At 46.3% G+C, this 21,743-nt stretch overlaps 9 protein-coding genes across 9 annotated transcripts; 3 read left to right on the top strand and 6 right to left on the bottom strand.

Annotated features, from left to right (window-relative positions):
- Positions 1 to 113: 113 nt before the first annotated feature.
- F5Y00DRAFT_271570 (uncharacterized protein) lies at positions 114 to 916 on the top strand (the record flags this gene model as incomplete). Its single annotated transcript, XM_048012821.1, has 2 exons — positions 114 to 308; positions 368 to 916. The coding sequence occupies 2 exons, from the start codon at positions 114 to 116 to the stop codon at positions 914 to 916; spliced, it is 744 nt and encodes a 247-aa protein (XP_047868957.1).
- Positions 917 to 2,596: 1,680 nt separating this feature from the next.
- F5Y00DRAFT_130312 (uncharacterized protein) lies at positions 2,597 to 4,318 on the bottom strand. The gene is made up of 5 exons (XM_048004201.1): positions 3,976 to 4,318; positions 3,807 to 3,911; positions 3,524 to 3,748; positions 3,315 to 3,457; positions 2,597 to 3,254 (listed from the first exon to the last, which is right to left on the bottom strand). Exons 1-5 carry the CDS (start codon positions 4,192 to 4,194, stop codon positions 2,846 to 2,848), a joined length of 1,101 nt encoding a protein of 366 aa, XP_047868956.1. The 5' UTR covers positions 4,195 to 4,318; the 3' UTR covers positions 2,597 to 2,845.
- A 2,323-nt stretch (positions 4,319 to 6,641) lies between these two features.
- On the bottom strand, positions 6,642 to 8,447 carry F5Y00DRAFT_225177 (uncharacterized protein). Its single transcript, XM_048006135.1, has one exon. It carries the CDS (start codon positions 8,261 to 8,263, stop codon positions 7,028 to 7,030), a length of 1,236 nt encoding a protein of 411 aa, XP_047868955.1. The 5' UTR covers positions 8,264 to 8,447; the 3' UTR covers positions 6,642 to 7,027.
- Positions 8,448 to 9,034: 587 nt separating this feature from the next.
- F5Y00DRAFT_271568 (MFS general substrate transporter) lies at positions 9,035 to 11,076 on the top strand (the record flags this gene model as incomplete). Its single annotated transcript, XM_048012820.1, has 6 exons — positions 9,035 to 9,231; positions 9,289 to 9,318; positions 9,382 to 9,481; positions 9,552 to 9,762; positions 9,812 to 9,933; positions 9,986 to 11,076. The coding sequence occupies exons 1-6, from the start codon at positions 9,091 to 9,093 to the stop codon at positions 11,074 to 11,076; spliced, it is 1,695 nt and encodes a 564-aa protein (XP_047868954.1). The 5' UTR covers positions 9,035 to 9,090.
- Positions 11,077 to 11,255: 179 nt separating this feature from the next.
- On the top strand, positions 11,256 to 12,966 carry F5Y00DRAFT_130273 (capsule polysaccharide biosynthesis protein). Its single transcript, XM_048004200.1, has 2 exons — positions 11,256 to 11,784; positions 11,852 to 12,966. The coding sequence occupies exons 1-2, from the start codon at positions 11,587 to 11,589 to the stop codon at positions 12,692 to 12,694; spliced, it is 1,041 nt and encodes a 346-aa protein (XP_047868953.1). The 5' UTR covers positions 11,256 to 11,586; the 3' UTR covers positions 12,695 to 12,966.
- On the bottom strand, positions 12,947 to 13,501 carry F5Y00DRAFT_257678 (uncharacterized protein; the record flags this gene model as incomplete). Its single annotated transcript, XM_048010594.1, has 2 exons — positions 12,947 to 13,179; positions 13,270 to 13,501. The coding sequence occupies 2 exons, from the start codon at positions 13,499 to 13,501 to the stop codon at positions 12,947 to 12,949; spliced, it is 465 nt and encodes a 154-aa protein (XP_047868952.1).
- Positions 13,502 to 14,432: 931 nt separating this feature from the next.
- F5Y00DRAFT_271566 (uncharacterized protein) lies at positions 14,433 to 16,832 on the bottom strand (the record flags this gene model as incomplete). Its single annotated transcript, XM_048012819.1, has 5 exons — positions 14,433 to 14,486; positions 14,558 to 14,686; positions 14,761 to 15,252; positions 15,305 to 16,686; positions 16,742 to 16,832. The coding sequence occupies 5 exons, from the start codon at positions 16,830 to 16,832 to the stop codon at positions 14,433 to 14,435; spliced, it is 2,148 nt and encodes a 715-aa protein (XP_047868951.1).
- A 952-nt stretch (positions 16,833 to 17,784) lies between these two features.
- Positions 17,785 to 19,455, bottom strand: F5Y00DRAFT_271565 (MFS general substrate transporter; the record flags this gene model as incomplete). Its single annotated transcript, XM_048012818.1, has 2 exons — positions 17,785 to 18,666; positions 18,724 to 19,455. 2 exons carry the CDS (start codon positions 19,453 to 19,455, stop codon positions 17,785 to 17,787), a joined length of 1,614 nt encoding a protein of 537 aa, XP_047868950.1.
- Positions 19,456 to 19,880: 425 nt separating this feature from the next.
- On the bottom strand, positions 19,881 to 21,094 carry F5Y00DRAFT_257675 (uncharacterized protein; the record flags this gene model as incomplete). The annotated part of the gene is made up of 3 exons (XM_048010593.1): positions 19,881 to 20,350; positions 20,401 to 20,672; positions 20,745 to 21,094. 3 exons carry the CDS (start codon positions 21,092 to 21,094, stop codon positions 19,881 to 19,883), a joined length of 1,092 nt encoding a protein of 363 aa, XP_047868949.1.
- Between the last annotated feature and the right edge of the window lie 649 nt (positions 21,095 to 21,743).

Raw genomic sequence — 21,743 nt, 5'->3', positions numbered from 1 at the left:
GCTACCATCTCGGCTATCCACGAACGTAGATATGAGCTCAACGAGAGCATATATACCCCGCGTTCAGTTGAATTTTGTTTAACGCCGTGAAACGCTCGATCAGAATAGCAACTATGTCGCAATCCCTCACATTTCTCGTCGCTTTCTCTGCCGTCGTAGGCACTTCCGAAGCAATTCGACAGATTCAATCGGATTCCAAGAGGAAGGAACACCGAAGTAGAAAGAATAATCTGATAGTACGGTGCCCTAAGTCATCTCAATACAGCCCCATACTTGAAGGGAGGCGTGTAGTCCTGTCTGGTGACAAGGTGAACAGCTTCCAAGCCACTTTCAACAAAGCATACTTAAGCTAACAAGTCTCCAATAGCTATACATTGATACGGGAACCGACTATGACCAGGCCTTCGGCCACCCGTTTGCTGGATATTTCCTTCCGTACCCTGATTCCAAGTACTCTGGCCTCGTGTCGACGATCTGCGACGAGCCACCGATTATGAATTGGATATACATCGATAGAAACACGTATGAGATCAAGTTTGGTACTCGTCCATCGGCACAACCCAACTGGCCCGGGCCATTTGATTGCTCTCGACAGGACCGCAGGTTGACATTTTCCGGTTGGGAAGGTTTCCTGGCCGTCAAGGAGGGCGATTTTTGGGCATTGTACTTTGACGTCGATGAGGATAATCTAAAGTCAAAAGTAAAGAGTGACACTCTAGTACTAGATATACAACTCTTGCGGGTAGAGATGCGTGTCAAGCCGTCTAAGAAGGAGGAGCCCTCTGGTGGGGGCTCAGAGGGTACCGAATCCAAGGAAGACCCTTCAGAGTTGGACGCAAAGCATAATAAGCAAAAGAGTGAAGAGAAGATGGAAGTCACTCAAGACTTTAACTTGGAGTCGCCAGATGTAGATTGAACTGGTAAATATACGCCCGATACTTGCAATGAACCAGCCCCCCTCTACGCAATTTGTGCTGGAGTTATGAGACATGGGCATATCACTTAACTATCTAATCCTCAGTAGTCACGATGCTAGTATCCCGTTAGGGTTTTTGATAATTTTATTAACTTTTTATTGGATGTCTTTAAATGTGGTCCTTCGTGATTAATTGTTTATGCTCCAAATATCCAAAGACTACGAGAGCTTTCAGACGATAATTGCGAGAGAATCCCACAAAAGAAGTGATAGCAAGCTCTACCTACGTCCCTACGTCCCAAACTATGGTAACAGTCGGTATAGTAGGGGAATTTCACCGAAAATAAATATCATTTCCAGGTAAGCTTCGCATCAAAGATAAGTTCATAGTCCTTTGCGCAACAGTAGTGCTGCTTTCCCAGTGTACGCTCGCCTCATCACAAGGCCACCTTTCTAGGCAATAGCTCAGAAATAGCTACGACGTGAGAATTGAAATCGTTACATATTCAGACTGCTTACCCCAGATTACCCTCTTGTCGGAACCGAGAGTGCTACTGTGGTTGTACGAAAGCCATACGATATGCGTGGTATGTGATCGCGTACAACTGCACGTGTCCTAGTTAAACCACCCACTTAACGCAGGGCTATGCCGTAGTCCGAATAAGTAGTTACCTACCTATATTGGTATATCACGTAGTCGGAAAACCATAAGGCGGAGATGTATACGTTCGGCAATGGCCGCGGGCCGTTAGCTACGGGGATATAAATAACACAAGAGTTTTGGAGTTGCATAATCGCGGTCATATGTGACCCGGATCGTTCGATAGCAGACCGAGGAAATATTCGGGTCTCTCCATCTTGTTACCTCCTTTTAGGATTATACGTAATCATGATGGAAAGAGCCGTAAGCATTGCATGGAAATACAGACTCTATGCTACTACTAGGCTGGATCGCGTGGCACTGGGCAAACCCAGATTATCATGGATAACTACGCCAAAGGGGTTCGCATTTACCAAGAAGACAGTTTCGCAACTTTCATTTCTTCTATAGGTTCAATGCTTTCCGTTGAGATTGGCGGTTTATAGTTGATGCTACTATTATTTCATCATTAAGCAGTTGACATTTATATACAAGGTACCAGTTAGCCTAGAAATTGGCCTACATGCGATTCCTTCATTATTAGGCACCTACCTACTATCATAGTAGGGTTATCATCCATCGCTGAGGTTGTGCTCGAGGTGTGGGTTGGGCCCCTGGTTATTGACGAGAATCTCCCTATTCACCCGATATTCCGGGGCACTGTCTGCCTCCAGGGAGAATAATTTCCCGTATATGACTTATCGCCTTTCGGGAATACACGATCCCGGACCCTTTGATCGACTCTGATACTCGGTGTTCCCATGCCAGGGACTGTAGTTGGGTTAAGAACATGGAAGGCCTATGAAAAGTCTAGCTTGGAGACTACCGTGCGTAGGTAGATATGTGTAGGCAGCAGGCTATGCCTAGGGCGTATTCCTCGTCCATTTGTCTTAGCAAGAAGTTTCTAGTTTTAGACAATACGTCTAACAACACTCTTGTGCCTCTAAACGTCTCGGGAGCCGACATTTCTGACTGGATATAGGGCCGCTGCAATCTGTAGTATATATCATCAACAGGCCGCCTGGGCGACTTAGCAACGTAATACCTTGCTTTCGAAGAATTCCTATGCCTATATGTGACTGGTACGACTTAGGCGGATAGGACGCGGGCGGGGTGATCGTGCACCCTTTAATTCGGATCCTTCCGCTCGATCCAGCTGACACCTCGGATTATGACAATACCTTATGGTTCCACCCATGCTGCCTCTAGATCCGATCATGGCGATTCGTGCAATAAAATTGCCCGTATTAATTCAGAATTAATGTCATATAGTTGCTTCCTTGCTCCTATCACCAATCTCTCAAATATCTCTCGCTTCCGAAATGCTCTTGTCGTGGTTGCTCATGCGGTCTCGCAGCCGTAGTTACGGTGTTGTCGGTGGTGATTTTGATGTAGTTACTTCGATCTCTATTTTGAGAGGAGCCCCCTGACCCTAGGTCAGATGTATTTGCGCCGCTGGGAGGAGTCACACGCAGCTTGGCGAGGGCGAAGTCGGAAGTCAATGCTCTGTTGTTGGCTGATATGAATCCGCTTCGTAGCGATCGGAGGAAGGGCCAGAAGTAGGCAGCGCAGGCGGCTGATATGCTTGCGAATTGGACGAATTGCATGCTAAGGTAGTATGGAAATCCCCGGAGCGTATAATCGTCTTCGGCGAGGCGGGGAAGATAGATGAGCTGACAAACCGTTGCTGCAATAGCACTTGGAATTTGTTAGAGATGCGCAAACGAAGGCCGTAAGAGATGAGTGAGTGAGACTAACAATATTCTCACAGAGAAGAAGCTAAGAGCTATGATTCGTGTCATAGCCGGAAGTTTGAGAGGATATATGACGATTGCTGGAAGGGCTATGAGTGAAGCATCCGTTAGAATGTTGGTGATGTCCACATATTCCAAGAATGCTATCTATATGGCTTATTAGCAACAAGTCCACAATATAAATTCTATAGCGCCTATGAACTTTTCTCTCACCCTGTCAATACAGCTAATCTCGCCGCCTTCCCAAGGACCATGGCTCCCGCACTGAAAAGCCGTCCCAATGAAAGCTACTAACGACCAGATTATGACGGTAATAACGAAGACAGATGTGAGGCGACGGTGTCCCGTTTCCGGGGATAAGTCAGATAATCCTATGCAGACCGAAAGCTTCGCAAGTCCGAGGGCGAGGATATACAACAATTGCCCGGCGTATTGTACCTGAATATGCGCAATCAGCTTCGATATCAAGTCGACACGTTTCAAGATAGATGCATACTTTAAGACCTGCTGTGAATTCATCGTCGGTAATGAGACTCCGCGCTTTTCCGAATATCTTTCCTTCGGGGACGAGGAGCGTCACGGATTCTCCAATACCAGCGAACTGATTATCACGATGTTAATCCACCTGAAAGCCATCTTCTCGTTAAGACACAAGGGTAACGTACAAATGCCAAAGCGATGAGCGCCTCTTCCCATCCAAACCGTTGATTCTTTTTCAGGAAAAACTTGGTCAAGAAGCGGAAGCAAAGCATAAGTGAGGTCAACGCGATCAGCAACCAAGTGATCATCTGTAGGATAGGGTTCTTGTCCGAATCTGTGACGATGATCCCAGTTGGCGGCGAGGGCGCGGCATTCGCAGCGGCGCGACGGAAAACCGACGGCATCTTCAAGAACCAGACACCGGCCGCCCTATGGGACGTGAGATAATATATATCTCAGGATAGACCGTCGAAGAATATCAGCGGGCCGGACATTGGTAGGGCTGAGGAAGCCCCAGGGTTTCCCGCGCGACGATGTGTATTAAAGGTTATGAGCTATGGAGTTTGAAAAGACCTGGGGAAAGAAAGTGGCCTTGATTCGCGCGCGCTCCGTGCGTATTTTCTAGGATAAATACCATAGAGGAGGGAGTGGAAATGCCAAGCGGCCCAACCGCTGGCTCTAACGATGCTGACGGGAGGCGCAGATTTGCGATCGAACCATGGATATCCGCGGCAGTTGGCCCCATTAGCTTATTTGAGGAACAGTATTGCGACAAGATCATCTATATGAGAATATATGTGTTGCACTGCATAGCCAATGGGGCCAGTTCATAGGTAGCCTCTAATATTCCATGCGTCTGTTGGAAATGTTTTTTTCTTACTTATTTTTATCTCTGCTACCCTCCTTTAGTCTCGACAGCCACATTCTCTATGATAATCTCCTCATTTTCCCGCTCAGAGAGTTAGAGCTGGTCACGAAGGGACTAAGGATGCAGGGGACCTAGGGATCTACGCCGATGAAGGCGGGAACTACATGGAACTAATGCTAGTCAGACCGTGGAGGAGTACCCATACACATGAAATACGGATGGATCAGTGTGGATCGTGGAGGTTGCCGCATGTACACTATACAAGGTAGCTGGAGCAAGGGTATCTGAAGAGCCCGGTTCCTTACGATGTCACTGGCCGGTTTAAACAGATTGAAATGTCTACACAAGTACATAGTGCGCTACATAATACCTACTACAGTAAGGTATTTCTAGCCAACAAGCAGACAAGTAGGTTAGAAATTAGTAGAATAATAACTAAGACCGTGTCTTTCAATGTTCCAAAACCGCGACACAACTTAGGAAATTCGTCACCTCCTCATTCATCCGAAGGATTGACTTGACCCGAGGCCACTAACGATCCTAATACTACCTACCTACGAAGTACGTAACAACTGAGCTAGCCTTTTAAATACGAATTCGGGAGACCTACACAGGACCACGTGCTACTTACCCGCCCAAGGTAAGATGGGTTACTTTCATGCGGTACGCAATAATGCGACCCAGAATGTATCTTTGTCTAAAGCTGAAATTTGGAGGGGAAGCAGGGCACGAAACTTTTTGCGGTACATAAGTGCTCGGACGTTGGGGGTCTGAGAAACCAGTCCAGTCGCTTCGATCCCTCTCAAGCCGTAGTGGGGAAGCATTTATCCCATGTCCGTTGACGCAGGAGTAGCGAGGGTCGCCAAGACGGCCCGACTCTCACCAACATCTTGGTCCAGCACACTAATAGGTCTGATAAAGCTTGACGGGACATGCTACCAGTCTTCTGGGCCATAGCTTGACGATTATAAATAGGTGAGGGTAGTAAGTATGATGCAAGGCAATGATATATGATGAGATAAGTAGGTGATGATTTTAATAAGCTTTAAACCAGCATCGTGGACTGGCATTCTACGATGAAAACACACAAGACGATCTATGGAGCCTTAACTTCCACATCTTCAGGACTAGAAACTTCTTACCTGTAACTAGCTTTAAACTGTCAGCTCTGATATTTTCGTGCATACAGTCAGTAAAACGCCGCCATCTCAAAGTCTTAATCATATGGTGCATCTCTCCTTTCTCAGTCAATACCCCCTAAACTGTTCCAGGGCATTGTTAAACGAAGATGGATGCCATACAAAGCGATGTTGGTTAACTTTACTTAGGTCTCGTCAAAGAGTCACAAATACCATGTTGTTCAGCCACTGAATTCCCGAAGCCAGTCTTTCCGGTGGCCATCAAAATGTTAAGGAACAAATTAACCATCCCATACTAACGATGTACTTTGGAATAGTAGTGCCATACAGTGCGTTAGAATAAGGGCTCCTACCTACATATACAATATCTGTTTTTAAAATATACCTAATCGTCAGAATCCACGGTACACAAGTCATAGCTCAAGTTCATTCTAGACATTTCAAGGGTGAAAATGGCCCCCAAGTACGTTCCACAAGTTCAGCCTCATCGGCATATAACCGCCATAACTCTTAGTTAGATCTTACCTAGTTAGATCTTCAGTATCACGGTCCAGTTCTACCAGTCCTTAGGTTCGCATAACGCCACAAGAAGGATGCAAACCCCCGTCTTTGGTGTACGAACTATAATTTCTGTCAGATCTGACCTCCTTCATTGGATCGGCATAGTTTAACTCTCGGCCCGGCGCATGTCAGCATTCTACCTTAAGCTTATATAGGTACCTTGTCGCTGCCGGTAGGATCAAGCCTTCCAGGGTAAGATTAAGCTTAACCCTCAAAGGATTTATTCGGCACGAGGTCCAGATCATATTATGTTATTTTTTTTACTATTAAATCAGAACTGATGGTCAATATATTTGAACTTCATCAAACAGCTGCCCTAATAATGTGTGATGGATAGGTAGATGCTGATAGTCGGCCATTATTGCGAAAATTAGGCCAACTTTCATTACGTACTGTTGTATTTGCTAGGTAGGCTCTATCGATTGATTTGTGCCGAGAATGGGTTTGAAGGACTTGTGATAGATTGTTGCGCATAACTACCGTTACTTGCGGATGATAATTGATGAAATTTCAGGACTTAAGTATTCCTCTAATTTCTTACGTAGTTTAAGATAAAGAGAAAAAAACACCTTCTCCTTGAGGAGATAGGATACTTCCTCGTGCTTTCCATGGAAGAGGTAACTCGGATAGTCGTAAGAGAGGGTTATATAACGCGATACCTCTACCAGCTTATAAGATATCTAACGAGACAAGTGTGCTCCTCAAGAGATTTATTCTCTCGATCAAATCAGTCTCTCTAGCGGTAACCGCCTTGAAGGTTGGTGCCATTAAATCGTTTGTGTCATTGTCATCAGTAATTGGGGATGGATTAAGGATTTTGATGATGAAACTCATCCGCTGCAGGAGATGTCTAGCTAGCTGTAATACCAGAGTGATTTGAAGGGCTGAAGAGTTTGGTAGGGAGAAGGATCCGACCTTCACATCGGGCATTCGAACATAATCCTCGGGTGCCGTGACCGAGGAGCGGTCCAAGCAAGCTTGCATGTTGCCGAAGATGTCATTATAAATTCCGATTAGCCTCTGATAGCATGAGAGAACTAATAGAAAAGATGCGTGATCGAATGAAGCAAGTCGACTGGTGCTAGACTCACGGATAGGAGAAATGATAGGATCCTGAGCTGAACTTCCTAGCTGACGGGGATATAACTTATCAAGCACCTCTATAAACCTCTGTGATAATTGGAATGTTCTGTCTATGGCGAAGTCCTTGTCCTTCCAACTCAGTGGCTGTGACGTAGAGACTGGAGGTTTAGGAATAGCAGAAGAAAGTGAGAATGTTTCGACATTCAAATCGGAGAGGCTCTGGATAATATCCAGCGGCAAGCAAGGAGGCCCCCGCATATTATCCCGCAAGGGACCTTGCTTTTCCGCCGGACTATCATTCTTAGGAGGAGATTGCTGTTCGGCAGATAGCATGGCCCACTCCTGATTGAATCGATCTTGCCAAGTATTGGAAGCATCCTGTGATGGTATCTGTGATAAAGACGGGCTTGTAGATGTGACAAGAGTGGGCGAAGAGCTAGAGGTGGAGCCTGTGATAAGGGGTGTCTGCCATAACGCCGAGTCGCACTGGAAGAGGTCGTTTCCAAGGCTAAAATTCATATCGGGAAGAGAAAGTTGGCAAATAGGACCGGCTACCGCAGGAGTAGAGCGAGGAAGACTATTTCCATTAATTTTGACCGGGTCGAGATTATCCTCTCTATTGACAGAATTGTTCCGGTCATCGTAAAGGCCATTCATCGCCTCGGGCTTCAACCCCTTTTTACTGCGAAGCGATGGGCTCCAGGTACAGGCCGCCTTCGCTCTAGTACAACGGATACAGGCACCTCCAGACGCACTTCTCATGCACCTTAGCTTCTGTCCGTGACATCTATCGCACGCGGATCGTTGAATGGGGTCGGGCATACTAAGATCCACCCGAAAACTACCTACTATTAAGATGGGAGGTATCTAGGTAGGAATGAAATAGTATAGATTGGGTACCTAGGGATTTAGGACAAGTCAATATTAAAGCACTCATCAGACTTTGGTCTGTATGTATTTGGCCATTCAGGGAGACTAATAAGCTGTGACGAAGCTTGAGATTAGGTGATTTCGAGGAGAAATGGGTGGATTTTGTTCTAGCCCAAAGAACTCTAGAGTGAAAAGTTACCAGGTATGTAATCCATCATAGAGCGGCCCACTTCATCACAATGAGAGCATGACAATATTCGGATAGCTACCACATAGATAGCTATCCTAATACAATCCGCCTTATCCAACTTTACGTAGCTTGCTTAAGTTTTTGATAATGATCATTGGTGAGGTCCCGCTCTGTAGATATATCTTCGAATTATTAAGTAGGTAGATAATGGTATCGTCATAATATAAAATTCGATAATTACCTTTTAACATAACAGCAATTCTTCGGCCGAAAACTAAGGTTGGAATCACTAAGAAGTTCAACTCTCGCTTATTAATATGCATTGCTCTAAGTCTTCGGTAGTTCCTGGCTAGAATTCGGTAGTCCCACAAATGTTCGGAAGATAGTGGGTCTCTTCGGCGGTTGGTAATCCCCCCTTAACCCGGGATCCCACCGAAGAGTATAATAAAAGAGGTACCTAGCTAAAGACATAAGTAGGTACTTATATCTAGTTGTGTTAGTAGATTTCTATGTGATATAATATCTTGATCCTCCTTACATTGGCCTATGAGATATACTAGCCTTAGATCTTATACCGGACATCACAAAAATGAGCAACAGAGAAGATTTACCAATTTCAGATCTTGCTGCAACCCAAAATGATCAAGTACTAGCATCTGAGGAGAAAGATGGGGAGCCCGACGAGCAACTTAGTCCTACAGCCGCATTCTTCCTCGTTCTATCTCTAGCAGTAAGAGCCCCCTTACCTGAGTGAGTTAAGCAAGTGGGATCGCTGATATTCTAAAAGGTGTCTACCTTCATTGCTGCCATCGAGCAGGTATGAAATTACCTACTGTAAAAACCTCATTGGAAAGTTTAGAAAAATTAACTTGCCCGTTAGACGATTGTCGCAACTGCGGTACCGACCATAGCCAAGTCCTTCCAAGCCACAGAACTAGAGTATGCTTGGATAGGAACAGCATATCTACTTCCAGCAGCTGGTACGTCATAAGCTTGGATGATTTCGTCTTCATGAGTTAGGAGTTGGCATCTCACAAATTCGTCTCGCAGCTTCCACTCCACCCTGGGGTAAAATTAGTGACATCTTCGGTCGGAAACCTATTCTACTCGCGGCCATCATCGTGTTCCTCGTCGGCTCTCTCATCGGAGCGCTTGCAAATAACATAAATACGCTCATCGCAGGCAGAGTAATACAGGGAATTGGTGGTGGGGGGATATTAGGATTATCGATAACCATCGTAGGAGATGTTTTCAGTCCTCGGTATATCCTACTCCGCATCCGGTTGATAATTAAGCTAACCGTGCGGTAGTGATCGAAGCAAGTATTATGGTGTACTAGGTGTGACTTGGGGATTGGCATGTGGCCTAGGCCCTGTCGTCGGTGGTGCTTTTGCTGAATTCGTATCTTGGAGATGGTGCTTTTGGATTAACTGTAAGTTCTATACGAAATCGTCGTGAAGGCGCCCAGGCTAATTTACCAAAAGTACCAATCGCTGGCCTGGCTGGCGTATTCGTGATCTTCTTTCTCAAGGTCCATACGCCTAAGACTCCCATCATCGAGGGTCTCCTGGCAATGGACTGGCTCGGCACAATAACGATTGTAGGTGCCACCGTGATGTTCCTACTAGGGATTGGTTACGGGGGGGCGGCTGAGCCATGGAACTCTCCCACCGTAATCTGCCTTATCATCTTCGGAGTTGTGACGGTTGGCCTGTATATCCTCATCGAGTGGAAAGTGGCCAAATACCCAATTACTCCGCTCAGGCTTTTCCGGTCGACTTCTAATATTGCCTCATTCGGAATTGCATACATCCACGGCGCAATCTTTATCGCACACCTTTACTATCTCCCCCTTTACTTCCAGGCCGTCCTCGGTGCGAGCCCGATCATGTCGGGTGTTTATCTCCTACCGGTTGCTGTTACACTGTGCGTCGTATCGAGCCTGGCAGGTGTCTACATCAGCAGGTCGGGTAGATACCGACCGCAAATATACTTGGGGTTTGTCTTGATGATCCTAGGCACTGGTCTCTATATAAACCTCCAGGATTATCCTTCGTGGCCACGCATCATTATCTACCAGATTATAGCAGGTGTTGGTATCGGTCCCATTTTCCAAGCCCCTATTGTGGCCGTGTTCAGTCTTACAAAGCCTGCAGACATTGCAAGTGCAGCGGCGACACTACTTTTCATGCGTGACATCGCGACGGCTATGTCGGTTGTTTTCGGAGGAGTTATTTTTCAGAATCGTATGGCGGCACAGTCAGGAGAGATTATCGCAGCTCTCCCATCCGACAAAGCCACACAAGTAATCGGGGGCGAAGCCTCCGGTGCACTGAATATTATCCCAACTCTGCCCCTTGATGAAAGACAGGTGGTAGTTGGGGTATATAACGAAAGCCTACGAGCTGAATGGATTTTTTATACTGCGCTTGGAGTTGTTGGAATGTTTCTGAGCTTGCTTATCAGTAAACAAGTATTGTCTAGGGAACACAAAATCCACAAGACGGGGTTAGAGACACAAGAAGCAGCTCGATTGGAGGAGATAAAAAAGAACAAGGTCAACGCAGATATATAATCTACTAACTACGGATTAATCTTGTAGCAGATGTCAAGACTCAAGGCTCCTCGGCACTTGTCAGGGGTAGATGGTACGTACCTAATTCAGGGGTTCGGTTAAAGCTCGGAACAGAGGCAGAAGCTGAAATCAAGCCTCAATTCAGCTGGTCTCCACTACTTCGTCATCGCAACTAACATGTTATCTTTTATCCTTGGTATTTTCTAGGTTAGCTGCTTCACCTTTTTCTTTTTTTTTCTCTTTTCTTCTTCTTCTGTATATATAAGAATTGGCGAAGAATGGAGCCTTATTAGTATCGAATTATCTACTGAATCGAATGCCGTTCCCATCGAATAATACCAGCCTCATCGCGAAGTGTACAAACACGATCCTCTGCCATCTGCGAGCTTTACCTCTCTGGGGAATCGCTATAATCATACTACTCCTCGGGTTCCTTCGGAAGCAGCTGGCGGCTACTATTACGAGTAGTAGAATATCAGGATCGAACGGAATACCTAAAAAATAAACATCATGGCGTCTGCCGTCGCGGCTAGTAGGGTGCTGGGGGTCGCTGGACCGATACTCGTACCGGCTGTCGCTTATGGTGTCTACAAAGGGAACGTACTGGCAATGCTTCAGTCTTTCTTTACAGGCCCTGGTAGGACAAGTCGTGCCGTGGCTCTAGTAGTCGTGCTTGTTAACTGGAAAAGCCTGCCTTTTGTGTGGACTGTATGTAACCCCTGGGCCAACCGTCCTATATCTAAGAAAAGGCATTTACTAACAGAAATGCTCCCAGTTCCGCGTTTTCAGCGCCATGATAACGCACCTAGGTTTTAGGCGCTTTCATACACACACTCCCGACCAACTCTTCCACCCAATAATTACGCCGTCTCATGTCTCGCTGCTCGAAGTCGATTATAATATCCACAAGTCCAACTCGACCTACTTCGCCGACCTTGACGTCAGCCGTTCTCAATTAGTTGCACACTTATTCGCTCGCGGCTGCCGCGAACTCGCTAATAATACCTCAACACGTCTGGTGATGGATCCGTCAGACCCCTCGAAACCAGCCAAGGGCAAATTCGGCGTTATGCTTGGAGCCGTGCAATGTAGCTTCAAGAAAGAGCTACAACCATATCAAAAATACGAGATGTGGTCCCGTGTTCTCAGTTGGGATCGTAAATGGCTTTACATCGTAACGCATTTCGTTGAGCATGGCGCCGTCAAACCGCGGTCTTGGGACGAGGGAAACTTCGGCGCGACAAGGAAAGACAATGGGGAGCCCCAGGATTGGGAGAAGAAAATACATGCTACGGCTATCAGCAAGTATGTATTCAAGATCGGACGATTAACAGTACACCCCGCTGTCCTTATCGATGCCAGTGGAATGCTGCCAGAGCGGCCTGATGGTTGGGCTACTACGGAGAACGGGATGGCCCCGCCATCTCATCTCATCACTGGCCATGTCGTCAGCGAAGCCGAAGCAAAGGACGGACATGGTGGTTGGGATTGGAAGAAAACGGAAGAATTGCGCAAGAAAGGTTACGAGTTTGCAGCGCACTTCGCGGCGCTAGATGGTTTGCATAGCCAATTTGACAGCGGTGAAGATGGGGCTCTTGGTAGATTTGGCCTCGCGTGATTTATACCGCATCTATACTCTAGACCTTCAATCTTACGATAAATGTAGCTGATCGTGTATCATACAGATCCGGATTTATATGCTTAGACTCGGCCTTGGAAGAATAAACATCAAAGACGATTACAGAATATCAATTGACTTTTAAGCCTCCCCGACTGCTCTTATCGATCTAAGTATACACATGATCCGAAGACCATTCAAATGTTGCATAAAAGAAGTTTACTATTAACCACACTATGCTGTGCCAACCATTTATAGAGCTAAAGCAGCCATAGCCGCAGCAAACCCGAGACCGGCAACGGCCCGGTTACCGGCTCCGGGGGTCGCAGTTGGGGTCGAAGCCGCATCGGTAGCCGAGCCGAAGACAACAGAGCCGATCGCAGATGTGGCAGCAGCGCTAGCACTCGATATGACCGAAGAAACAGCAGCACCACCGGCGGCAACTGCGACGTTTGCGCAGATCTCCCCGGAAAGCTTTGTCGTCTCTGTTTCTCTATTAATCACTGTGTTCTTCTTGCCACAGAAGCACTTGGTAACTAGGATTCAGAACGTTCCAAGCCAAGGGGTAAACATACTGGCTAAGTCATCGGCATTACAAGACGTCGACACGCAGGTAATAGCCTCCTGAGTGAGGTCATCGATCTTGCTACACTGACACTTGTTATCTGTGGTCGAGCAGCCGATCTTGGTTGAGGCGCTGTCTAAGCATGGCTTCGCGCAAGACGGAATCTGCGAGACAAGCTCTTGTACACTCTCGGCGGTGACCGCGGCGGCGAAGAGGGCGATGGCGAGGGCCTTGAACTGCATTTTGAATAGGTATTGATATTTTATTTCCACGTAAAGGAGTGTATGGTTCGTTTTCTTCGGCCTGCGATGAAAGTGACGAGGGGTAATTAACGTGGTAGAGTAGAATGAGCGAGTAGTTGAGTGAAGATATTCAATAAGAAGAGACGGCCAAGAGAACAAACGTCCAGGGTAAATAATTTCGATGCTGAGGCGTCGCAGCTTTTTTATCTACATACTACATACTACATAGTATCGTTGAACGATACCCACCTCCACAGGATCCTACCATACCTTGGCGACCCTTGACTAACTTAGCGTATGAGAACAAGAACCAAGATCGGCCAAAGCCTATCTCATCACGGCAAAGCTCGAGGTCTTTCTGTACCTACATATCACGGCTATGTGACACCAGCAGGGTTTCTCCCCTGTCTCGTCCCAACGAAACCTTGGCTTCTCTCATCCTGACGAGATACGGCGTGAGGGGTAACAGATAACATGCTTCTTATATACGACTTAACGTCCCGTCTGGAGTGATAGCCTATTAACGGCAGTTCGATTTTCTTCGAGAACGAAGAGTTGTAAATGTGCCCCTTAACTGCAACATCTACAGTTCGCTACAGGGGGAAAGATGCACGATGCACTCAGATATCACTCATCTACGGATTATTCAGCCCCCCATTCTATGCCGGTGATCCTTGCAATTTCATGCATTAGCTCAGGGGTAATAGCTTTACGAAGCCTAGTGTTATCCCAAGCGACAGTTATATCCATGTCGGATTTGAAACGGGAATTTTTCATTTTGCGGGGATCTCAGAAACGCTTCCTATTGATGGATAGGCGAGCAAAGACGTAATATAGAAAGACACAGGCATCTTTTTCAATACCCTCTCCTATCAACCGAGCTTCATCAAATAGGTAGGTACTTAAGCCTTAAGCACCTATCATGTAGATATCAATCATAAGGAATATATGCCACCCCTATGGACCTAAACACGTCGTTATGTTTCTTTTAGGTGGTATAGCTATTAGTTAAAGAATACGAATAATGTACGGGGCGTAGCAGTTAGGTAGGCTTACCAATACGGCATATACGCCAACAATGGTCCCGTCCTCTGGTTTAAGTATATCAGAGAAATATTCGTCACTAGGCAGCTGGTCGGTGCAAGAAGGGGGAAATTCAATAGCGCGGCCGCGGTTGGTATAAAACTTGAATATTATTAGCAAACGCCCACCATTTTGTCTGAACGGATCTTATCCAGTGGACTATGTCAACTGCTTACCTTCAGGCCAAATACATAAGTGGGGTCCTCATAAAATGCTTCCAAGCCCGTAATACGTTCATCAAGACCCGACTCAAGATCCATATGATAAATCTCCGAGTTGGGTAACCTTTCATCGGGGATTTGGCCAAGTAAGATAGAGGATTTGCCATCAATAGGACGACTAAAAGAGAATTCAATACCCCAAATATGGGTGCGGTCGGCGTACAGACCAAGTTCTGTATTGTCGACAACCCAGACTGTTATCCTAATTAGATAAGGGAGCTGTGTTCCATCTACTCCCCCAAAAATTAGAAGGGAAAAAGGTAGGCTGTCTCTGTAGTCCTTTAGAAGTGTATTGTGGGGGCCGAGAAAGGATAATTCCTTATGAGGGATTTCGCCATGCCATATCGCAGTCTCTCGTAAGCTCGAATGTTGATGATGGAGGGTTGAAGGGGAGGGCGGTGATGTATCCTCGCCATCCGAGATAGACAGTGAGACTAATTTCAAAGCCTATAGTAATTGTTAGACAAGATATATTATATCCGGGACTAGAAAAACCCACATCGAATCCTCCTTTGAGATATTGGGGCGGCAAGTGAGTAGGTAGAACAAGTATCCTCTGAGAGAGTTCATACCAATCTCCTATCCAATACGAGAGCCCGGCTACGCTAGATAATATTCGAATGCCCCGAATTCCTTTGCTATCGAAGGCGACGTGAAACCCAATCAATGTTATCGGCTGTTGGTGTTCCCCCCAAGTAACATTGGCCCCATCATCAGCATTGCAGTACCCGAAGAGAGCGCTCTGATCGTTGTTATAGACAATTCGAATCCCGGAAACATATCTTTTGTTCTTAATTTTGACCGTCGACACGTAGATACTTTTCGAAGTAGCTTCCAGGGTGACCCTTCTCTCATACAGCGACCTGGCCCCAGACCTGTATTGCTCTGTCGGGGCGTAGAGGGTAGGACCTGCAGTGACCCAGCGACCACTATCCGGTATGCCATCAGGTTCGAATAGCGTACTGATCTTTTCGCCATTGCATGAGTTATAGCTCCGTCTACGATTGATGAGGCCACAGAGATGACGCGCTAAGGACCAAACTCGTCTCCTATTTGCCATACTTGGTAGGCTTGCTAACAATTTTACTCTTTGGAAGAGTTGTCGCCAGTCTCTACCAGCTGAACGAATCATGTTCGCCTCGAAGACGTATTCAAATTCTCTCCCTTCCCAGAAACGGGAGAGCCAAAATCTATCTGGTAATACAAGAGACGCATATACTGGTGAGGCTAACCTAAGATTAGCTACGTCTCTCGAATCCATCCAAATAAGAATCATATGTAAGATTTCGGTTGGTAGCCCATTTAGAGGGTCGCCCCCGGTATGATAAATAGCAGGCGTCTCGTTAGTGACACTCGCGTCATTCCGAACATGCAAATTAATGCTGTCAGTGAATAGATGGCGTAGTTGGGGAATATTCAGAGGATCATGTGTGTATACGTCCGTTTTAAGGTTAGCCAGGGCTAAGTCAAGCTCCTCGCCAGGACAGAATAAGTCGACATCCTTAGGAGGACCAATAAGACCTTCATAGTCATGGCCCCAGTCGAGGGGACCGTGTTTGTATGGCTGCGACCTACAAAGATCAAAAATGGCCTGGAGATCTAGACAACTCCCATATTCAGGACATGCAACGGATAGAATTTCTAAGCATGAGGTGTGAAAAGGAAAGCCCCATGCAGGTTGCGGTACCAGAGGGGGATTTGGTGGATACCGGCCACCAAATTTTGTGACCATGAGACGTATCCCAATTTCGGGCTCTTCATAGTTAATACCAGGGAGACCTTCATCGACAGAATCGTCTAAAGGGATAACATCCTCGAACTGTCGTCGTTCTCCAATCCCCGAGAGACGGGCCTCGTTCCAATTTTGCAAGATAGTATATACTATAGTTATAAATGATTAATTGAGGACATTTCGAAGGGCCATTGGGATACTCACCGACGCGAAACTTTTGCAACCAGGTAACGGAATGAAATATATCTTCCACTGGGGCGCCACATAGGACGCAAGATACGGAGGTAATTGGCATATTAATTCAACTTCGTGTATGGACGAATGAGTACCTAGTGAGGCTGTATTGTGAAGAAATAATTGAAGGAGTACCTAATCTATCCGTTGGAATCTTGTGGAATATGGAATATGCGTAACGTGCTAAACTACCAGGTAAATAAGAGTGAATAGCGCCTAATATCACGTGCTAAGTTGTGATTTAAACCAGGCGTTGTATTAAAGGGAGTCTGATCTAGGGGTAATCGGTCTGGAGTTTGGCGAGATTGATTTATCCGTCCTGACAACTGAAAATTCGACACACGTCGACAAAAAGGCTGACATTACACGTGTGACAATATTACTTCAAATATATATGAGTATGGATAGTGAAAACGAATGCAGCCAGTTAGCCAACGTCTATCAAGTTAATTCCCACCAACCTCTATCACGAGAAACTATCCGCAAAATGGCAAGGGATGCGTCTGCTCTCAGGATTGACTCGCAATCTTGGAACCGTAGGCGTTTTGTTAGTGGTGAAATTAATTCTTCGTCTGGCAAAGTGAAACTTGAACCAAGTCTTTTTGATATCGATAATAACTTCCTATGTACGATGGAAACGAGCTGTAGGATAGGGAAAAATATAGCCTTGAAGTTGTATGAACAGTAACTCTGGCCTGGAAGCCTTGAACAGGAATCGTATGGTGCTTTATTATTTAAGAAGGTCAAGGGACTTGTTTAAGCAACAGCACAAACTCTAGGTATATATGTCAAAAGACATCTACCTATTTCAGATTTGCGGCATGACATAAGAGACTTCGGGGGACTAATCGGGAGGTTTGAGCCTATATGGGTATTAATGTGAAAGCCTTTAAACCCTCTATCTACTATCTAGCTCTACGATAAAATACGTTGTTACTAGCTATTCCAATAGCGGAACCCTGTGTCCTAAAACGCATCTCCTTTTATAAGCCCACCGTACGAAGTTCCGTCAATCATAAACTCCCTTTCTTTTCAAAGCGCTGGTATCTCTCCTCTCGCCACTTGGGACCCCATTTCCTTACTATTATAATGCACGGACTTGCCGCCAACACAATACAACCCATGAAAAGGTACGTGAAACCATAACCCCACGCATCAATAATGTACTGCACTACGGCAGTCCCGACGGCGCTAAGTGCGGCGCGCGTTAAGTTGAACGTAGAAGAGACTCGTCCGGGGTTCATGGGATAGAGATCGACTAGCAATGTTGTCAAGATGCTCACAGGCCCGCTTAAACCAGCACCACCAAAGAACAGGACTACCAGGGGTGCAGCGAGGCTGGTTCCTGAATTGACGACCCATCCCCATGCTATAATCATAGCTACAGCTAGAATTGTCCACGGCCACATCAGGTCCAGTCGAGCCCTCTCAATTGGGAATTTACGCATATCGTCGCCTCGTTTGCGATCCGGCGACACACCAATGCTTTTGGCAACCCGCGTATAGTTCCAGTTTAGTAGTTTACCAACGACGGTCGCCCCGAAGACTGACCCCACTGCATAGGGGATGTAGCATAGCCCAACCTGTAGGTCGTTGAAATTATACTGGCGGCGGATGACGTCTTGTAGAGGAACCAGCATGGCGTAGTTAGCCATTACGAACAAGGACATGAAGAGCATGAGGGAGCCGACGTCTTTCTCGAAGATTATAAGCACCGCGGCAAGCACATTGGGTACGGGGATCTTCCTCGGAATCTTCTTCGGTTGCGGTAAAGTTGAACCGCCGGACTGCGATTCAACGCCGCGGCGCTTCTTGCGCCATCGGTAAGCAGATGCAAAAGACATGTTCAGTCGTGGTGGGGGAATGGATCCATTCCCAACTATATTACGAGCGGTCTACGATCATGTTAGCTTAGCTCACACATACCTAGTGGCGCTCAGGGGTAAACCCACCTCGGGAACAAACGGTATGTAGATAAGCAGAAACACGCCGGCGGCAATGACGAGAAACCAAAACGTCGAACGCCAACCAAGGAACTGGGTTAATATTCCGCCTAAAACAGGAGCTAGAGCAGGCGCAAACATAACGCTCGCTTGCACAGCTGTGATGTAGCCACCCCTGTCGGCGCTCGTGGTGAAGTCGGCCATGACAGCACTGCCAATAGCAACGGTAGCGCTACTACCGGTGCTCTGCAAGGCTCGCAGTACCATCAGAGCCGCGTAGTTATTCTGCAAAGCCAGCGCGATGTTGGCGCCCAAGTAGATAGCAAAGGTGAGCATGTAAACGGGACGGCGGCCGACCTGATCGCTAAGATCGCCGAGGAATAGCGGCGCAACAGCTTGCATAACCTGATATAGGGTTACGGTGAGATTGATTTCAGCAATGGAGCGGCCGTATGATTCTGCGATGGGCGTGATAGCAGGTAAGTATATAAAAGAAGAGAAGGGCGAGAACAGCGTGGCGAAAACGGTCATGAGGACGAGGAAGACCTTCGTCCGGGGAGAAAAGACGGAATAAATCTCCGGCTCATGGTTACCAAGAATCTCGCCAGCGGAACGGCTTTCTTTATTCTCGGCAACGTTACCATTTCGTACGGTAGTCGACTCGGCGTCGGGCGAGTTACCATCGGGGGAGTCCAAGCCGCCATGTCGCTCCGCTGTCTTTTCGCCGGGCGCTTCGGTCATGACGACGTCACTTATTTTTTTTTTTCTTAAATGCAGAAATTTCTCTAAGACGGGTTGTCCTAGGCCCCTCCTAGGTTGATACTGGCGGGAATAAATATATATATAGCTCTTAATATTTATATATACAAGATCGATATGTATAGAGAAACAATAATGTCCGTGTTCGGAACCGACGTCATTCGGAGCCGGCGTCGGCTGCGGAACGGCAAAGAACAATCGCAAGTTGTAACTACCTAGGTACACAATACCTATAACATCAGACACAGGCCTTCATATCGTAATTTGCCGCTACGTAGGTATAATAGATGGTCTACTTCACATCATAAATAGATTCGTGGGTATTTATAGACTATTCAGACGTACTTGACCTATTATATCCAAGGGATTTAGGTGTTTGGTTTATTTACATAGAATCTCTCTATTCCTTACATCCTGGCTGTTCTATAATTTCTTCCATTATGAAACCCTCGCCCAATGACAATCCCATATTGTTCCAGGGGGAAATATCGAATGGTTCGAAGGCCAAAATCGAAACCTACAGAACTGGCTTGTTCAATTGAAGTCGACTGACAGCATTGCGATATATTCCCTTGTGATACTAGCGTATGACCAAATCTATCATCTATCATCCCTGTATCCTCATATTCTGTCCTTGGAATCATCTTACATTGTTGTATCTGACGAAATTCGCGAAACGCATCTACCAAGAGGCCCCTAACGCAATATGTTGCTGTTCTCTTTAAGCTTTCCTCGACGGTGTTAAAGTCTCTGTCAAGCTCCGGTCGTAATCTTTGCTGCAAACGCAAAGGTATTTCCCGGAGGATATACTCCTCGCATGCCGCCAACTGTTCTAGCTGGTTGGGCACTATCTTTGCGACGTGATCATAATCATAGACTGCCGCCTGTGGTTAGTCTCGTGGTTGAATTTTGCGTGCTAATACTAACAGGGAGTTGGGATGTCTTCTTTTCGAACATCTGGGAATAATATCGAGAAGACCGTTCGCCATTTCTCTGTCTCGCTCATATCACTTGTACTTTTCCGTAGCTTGAGCTGCTTCTCCTGGCTGTTATCAAACCATTCTATCAGTTCTTTGTCTTTCAAGGCACATGGCTCTATCATTCTCTGGTGATCCAGATAACTCCCTTCACTCTCAAAAGGTTCCCAGCAGCGTCCGCACCGAAAAGACGGTTGACGATGTCGTCGATACAGATGCTCTCTGCGATGTATTAGCTAGGTAGGTACCCATACAATATCCACAAGGAAAAGGGAGAAGAGGGGAGGATCGCACTTGACTCGATGTACGTCGAGCCATCCAGGGCCGGGGTATGTTCTCCATTCCTTGTATTTGCTTGGGTTGTGCTTGAAATACGGGCAAGCGAACATCTGTTTTTGGTGCTTCTTGCCATCGACGCCCTTTTTTATAGGTCGCTGATCTTGACCACTTCCGTTATCATCCTCCTCGCCACCATCGCTTCCCTTATTACTATATTTCCTCTTCTTGGCTACATTAGTCTGGCTGGTGTCTTGCCCCTGGCTTCGCTCGACTGGTGGAGGGCTTTTAGACTCCGGGATGTGTCCGCTAGCAGCTTTACAGGCTGTGTCAAATCCAGATCGCAGCCAATGAGTTATCTCAAGCATAATCTCGTTCATAAGCTGTTCCTTTCTCACGTTAAAGTACTCTTCGGTAGAGACTGAACTACCCCTTCTTCTAGATAGGCAAGGTGCCGGTGGGGATTCCCCTACCCCCTTTCCCTTTATCTCAAACTTGGACGGAATGAAGTCGTAGTGACCCTTTACCAAGTTATCTGAATACCTTGTTACTGTGTGTATTCGCCTAGCGGAAAGTTCTTGTCCTGTCCATGTAGTTGGATTCTGGTCTCCTGATACAGGTTTAGATTTAAGTCGGTTTAGCTGAGGATAACCAACCCTACTTAATATGTTAGCAATTCTTTGCATCGTATTTCTCACGAGTAGCTAAACCATTTGGAATGAATACCTAATCAATAGGTTTGGTAAATCCAAAAATGGACAATGCAGTGATTAAGTCCGTCAATGTAAATCAAATTCTAGGAATATATAATGAAGCACACACCTATGGTTATTTGCCCCCTGCAGCATATCGAACATCCCTAGCGACGTCTTACATGGTGGTGAGACTACTTTCTCCGTTAAATCTGATTACGCAGATAAGGAAGCACACACCTATGGTTATTTGCCCCCTGCAGCATATCGAACATCCCTAGCGACGTCTTACATGGTGGTGAGACTACTTTCTCCGTTAAATCTG

This window comes from Daldinia vernicosa (genome assembly GCF_022497035.1).
Source record: "Daldinia vernicosa strain CBS 139.73 unplaced genomic scaffold F5Y00scaffold_4, whole genome shotgun sequence".
Lineage (NCBI taxonomy): Eukaryota > Fungi > Ascomycota > Sordariomycetes > Xylariales > Hypoxylaceae > Daldinia > Daldinia vernicosa.
This window is presented reverse-complemented; position numbering and strand designations above follow the sequence as displayed.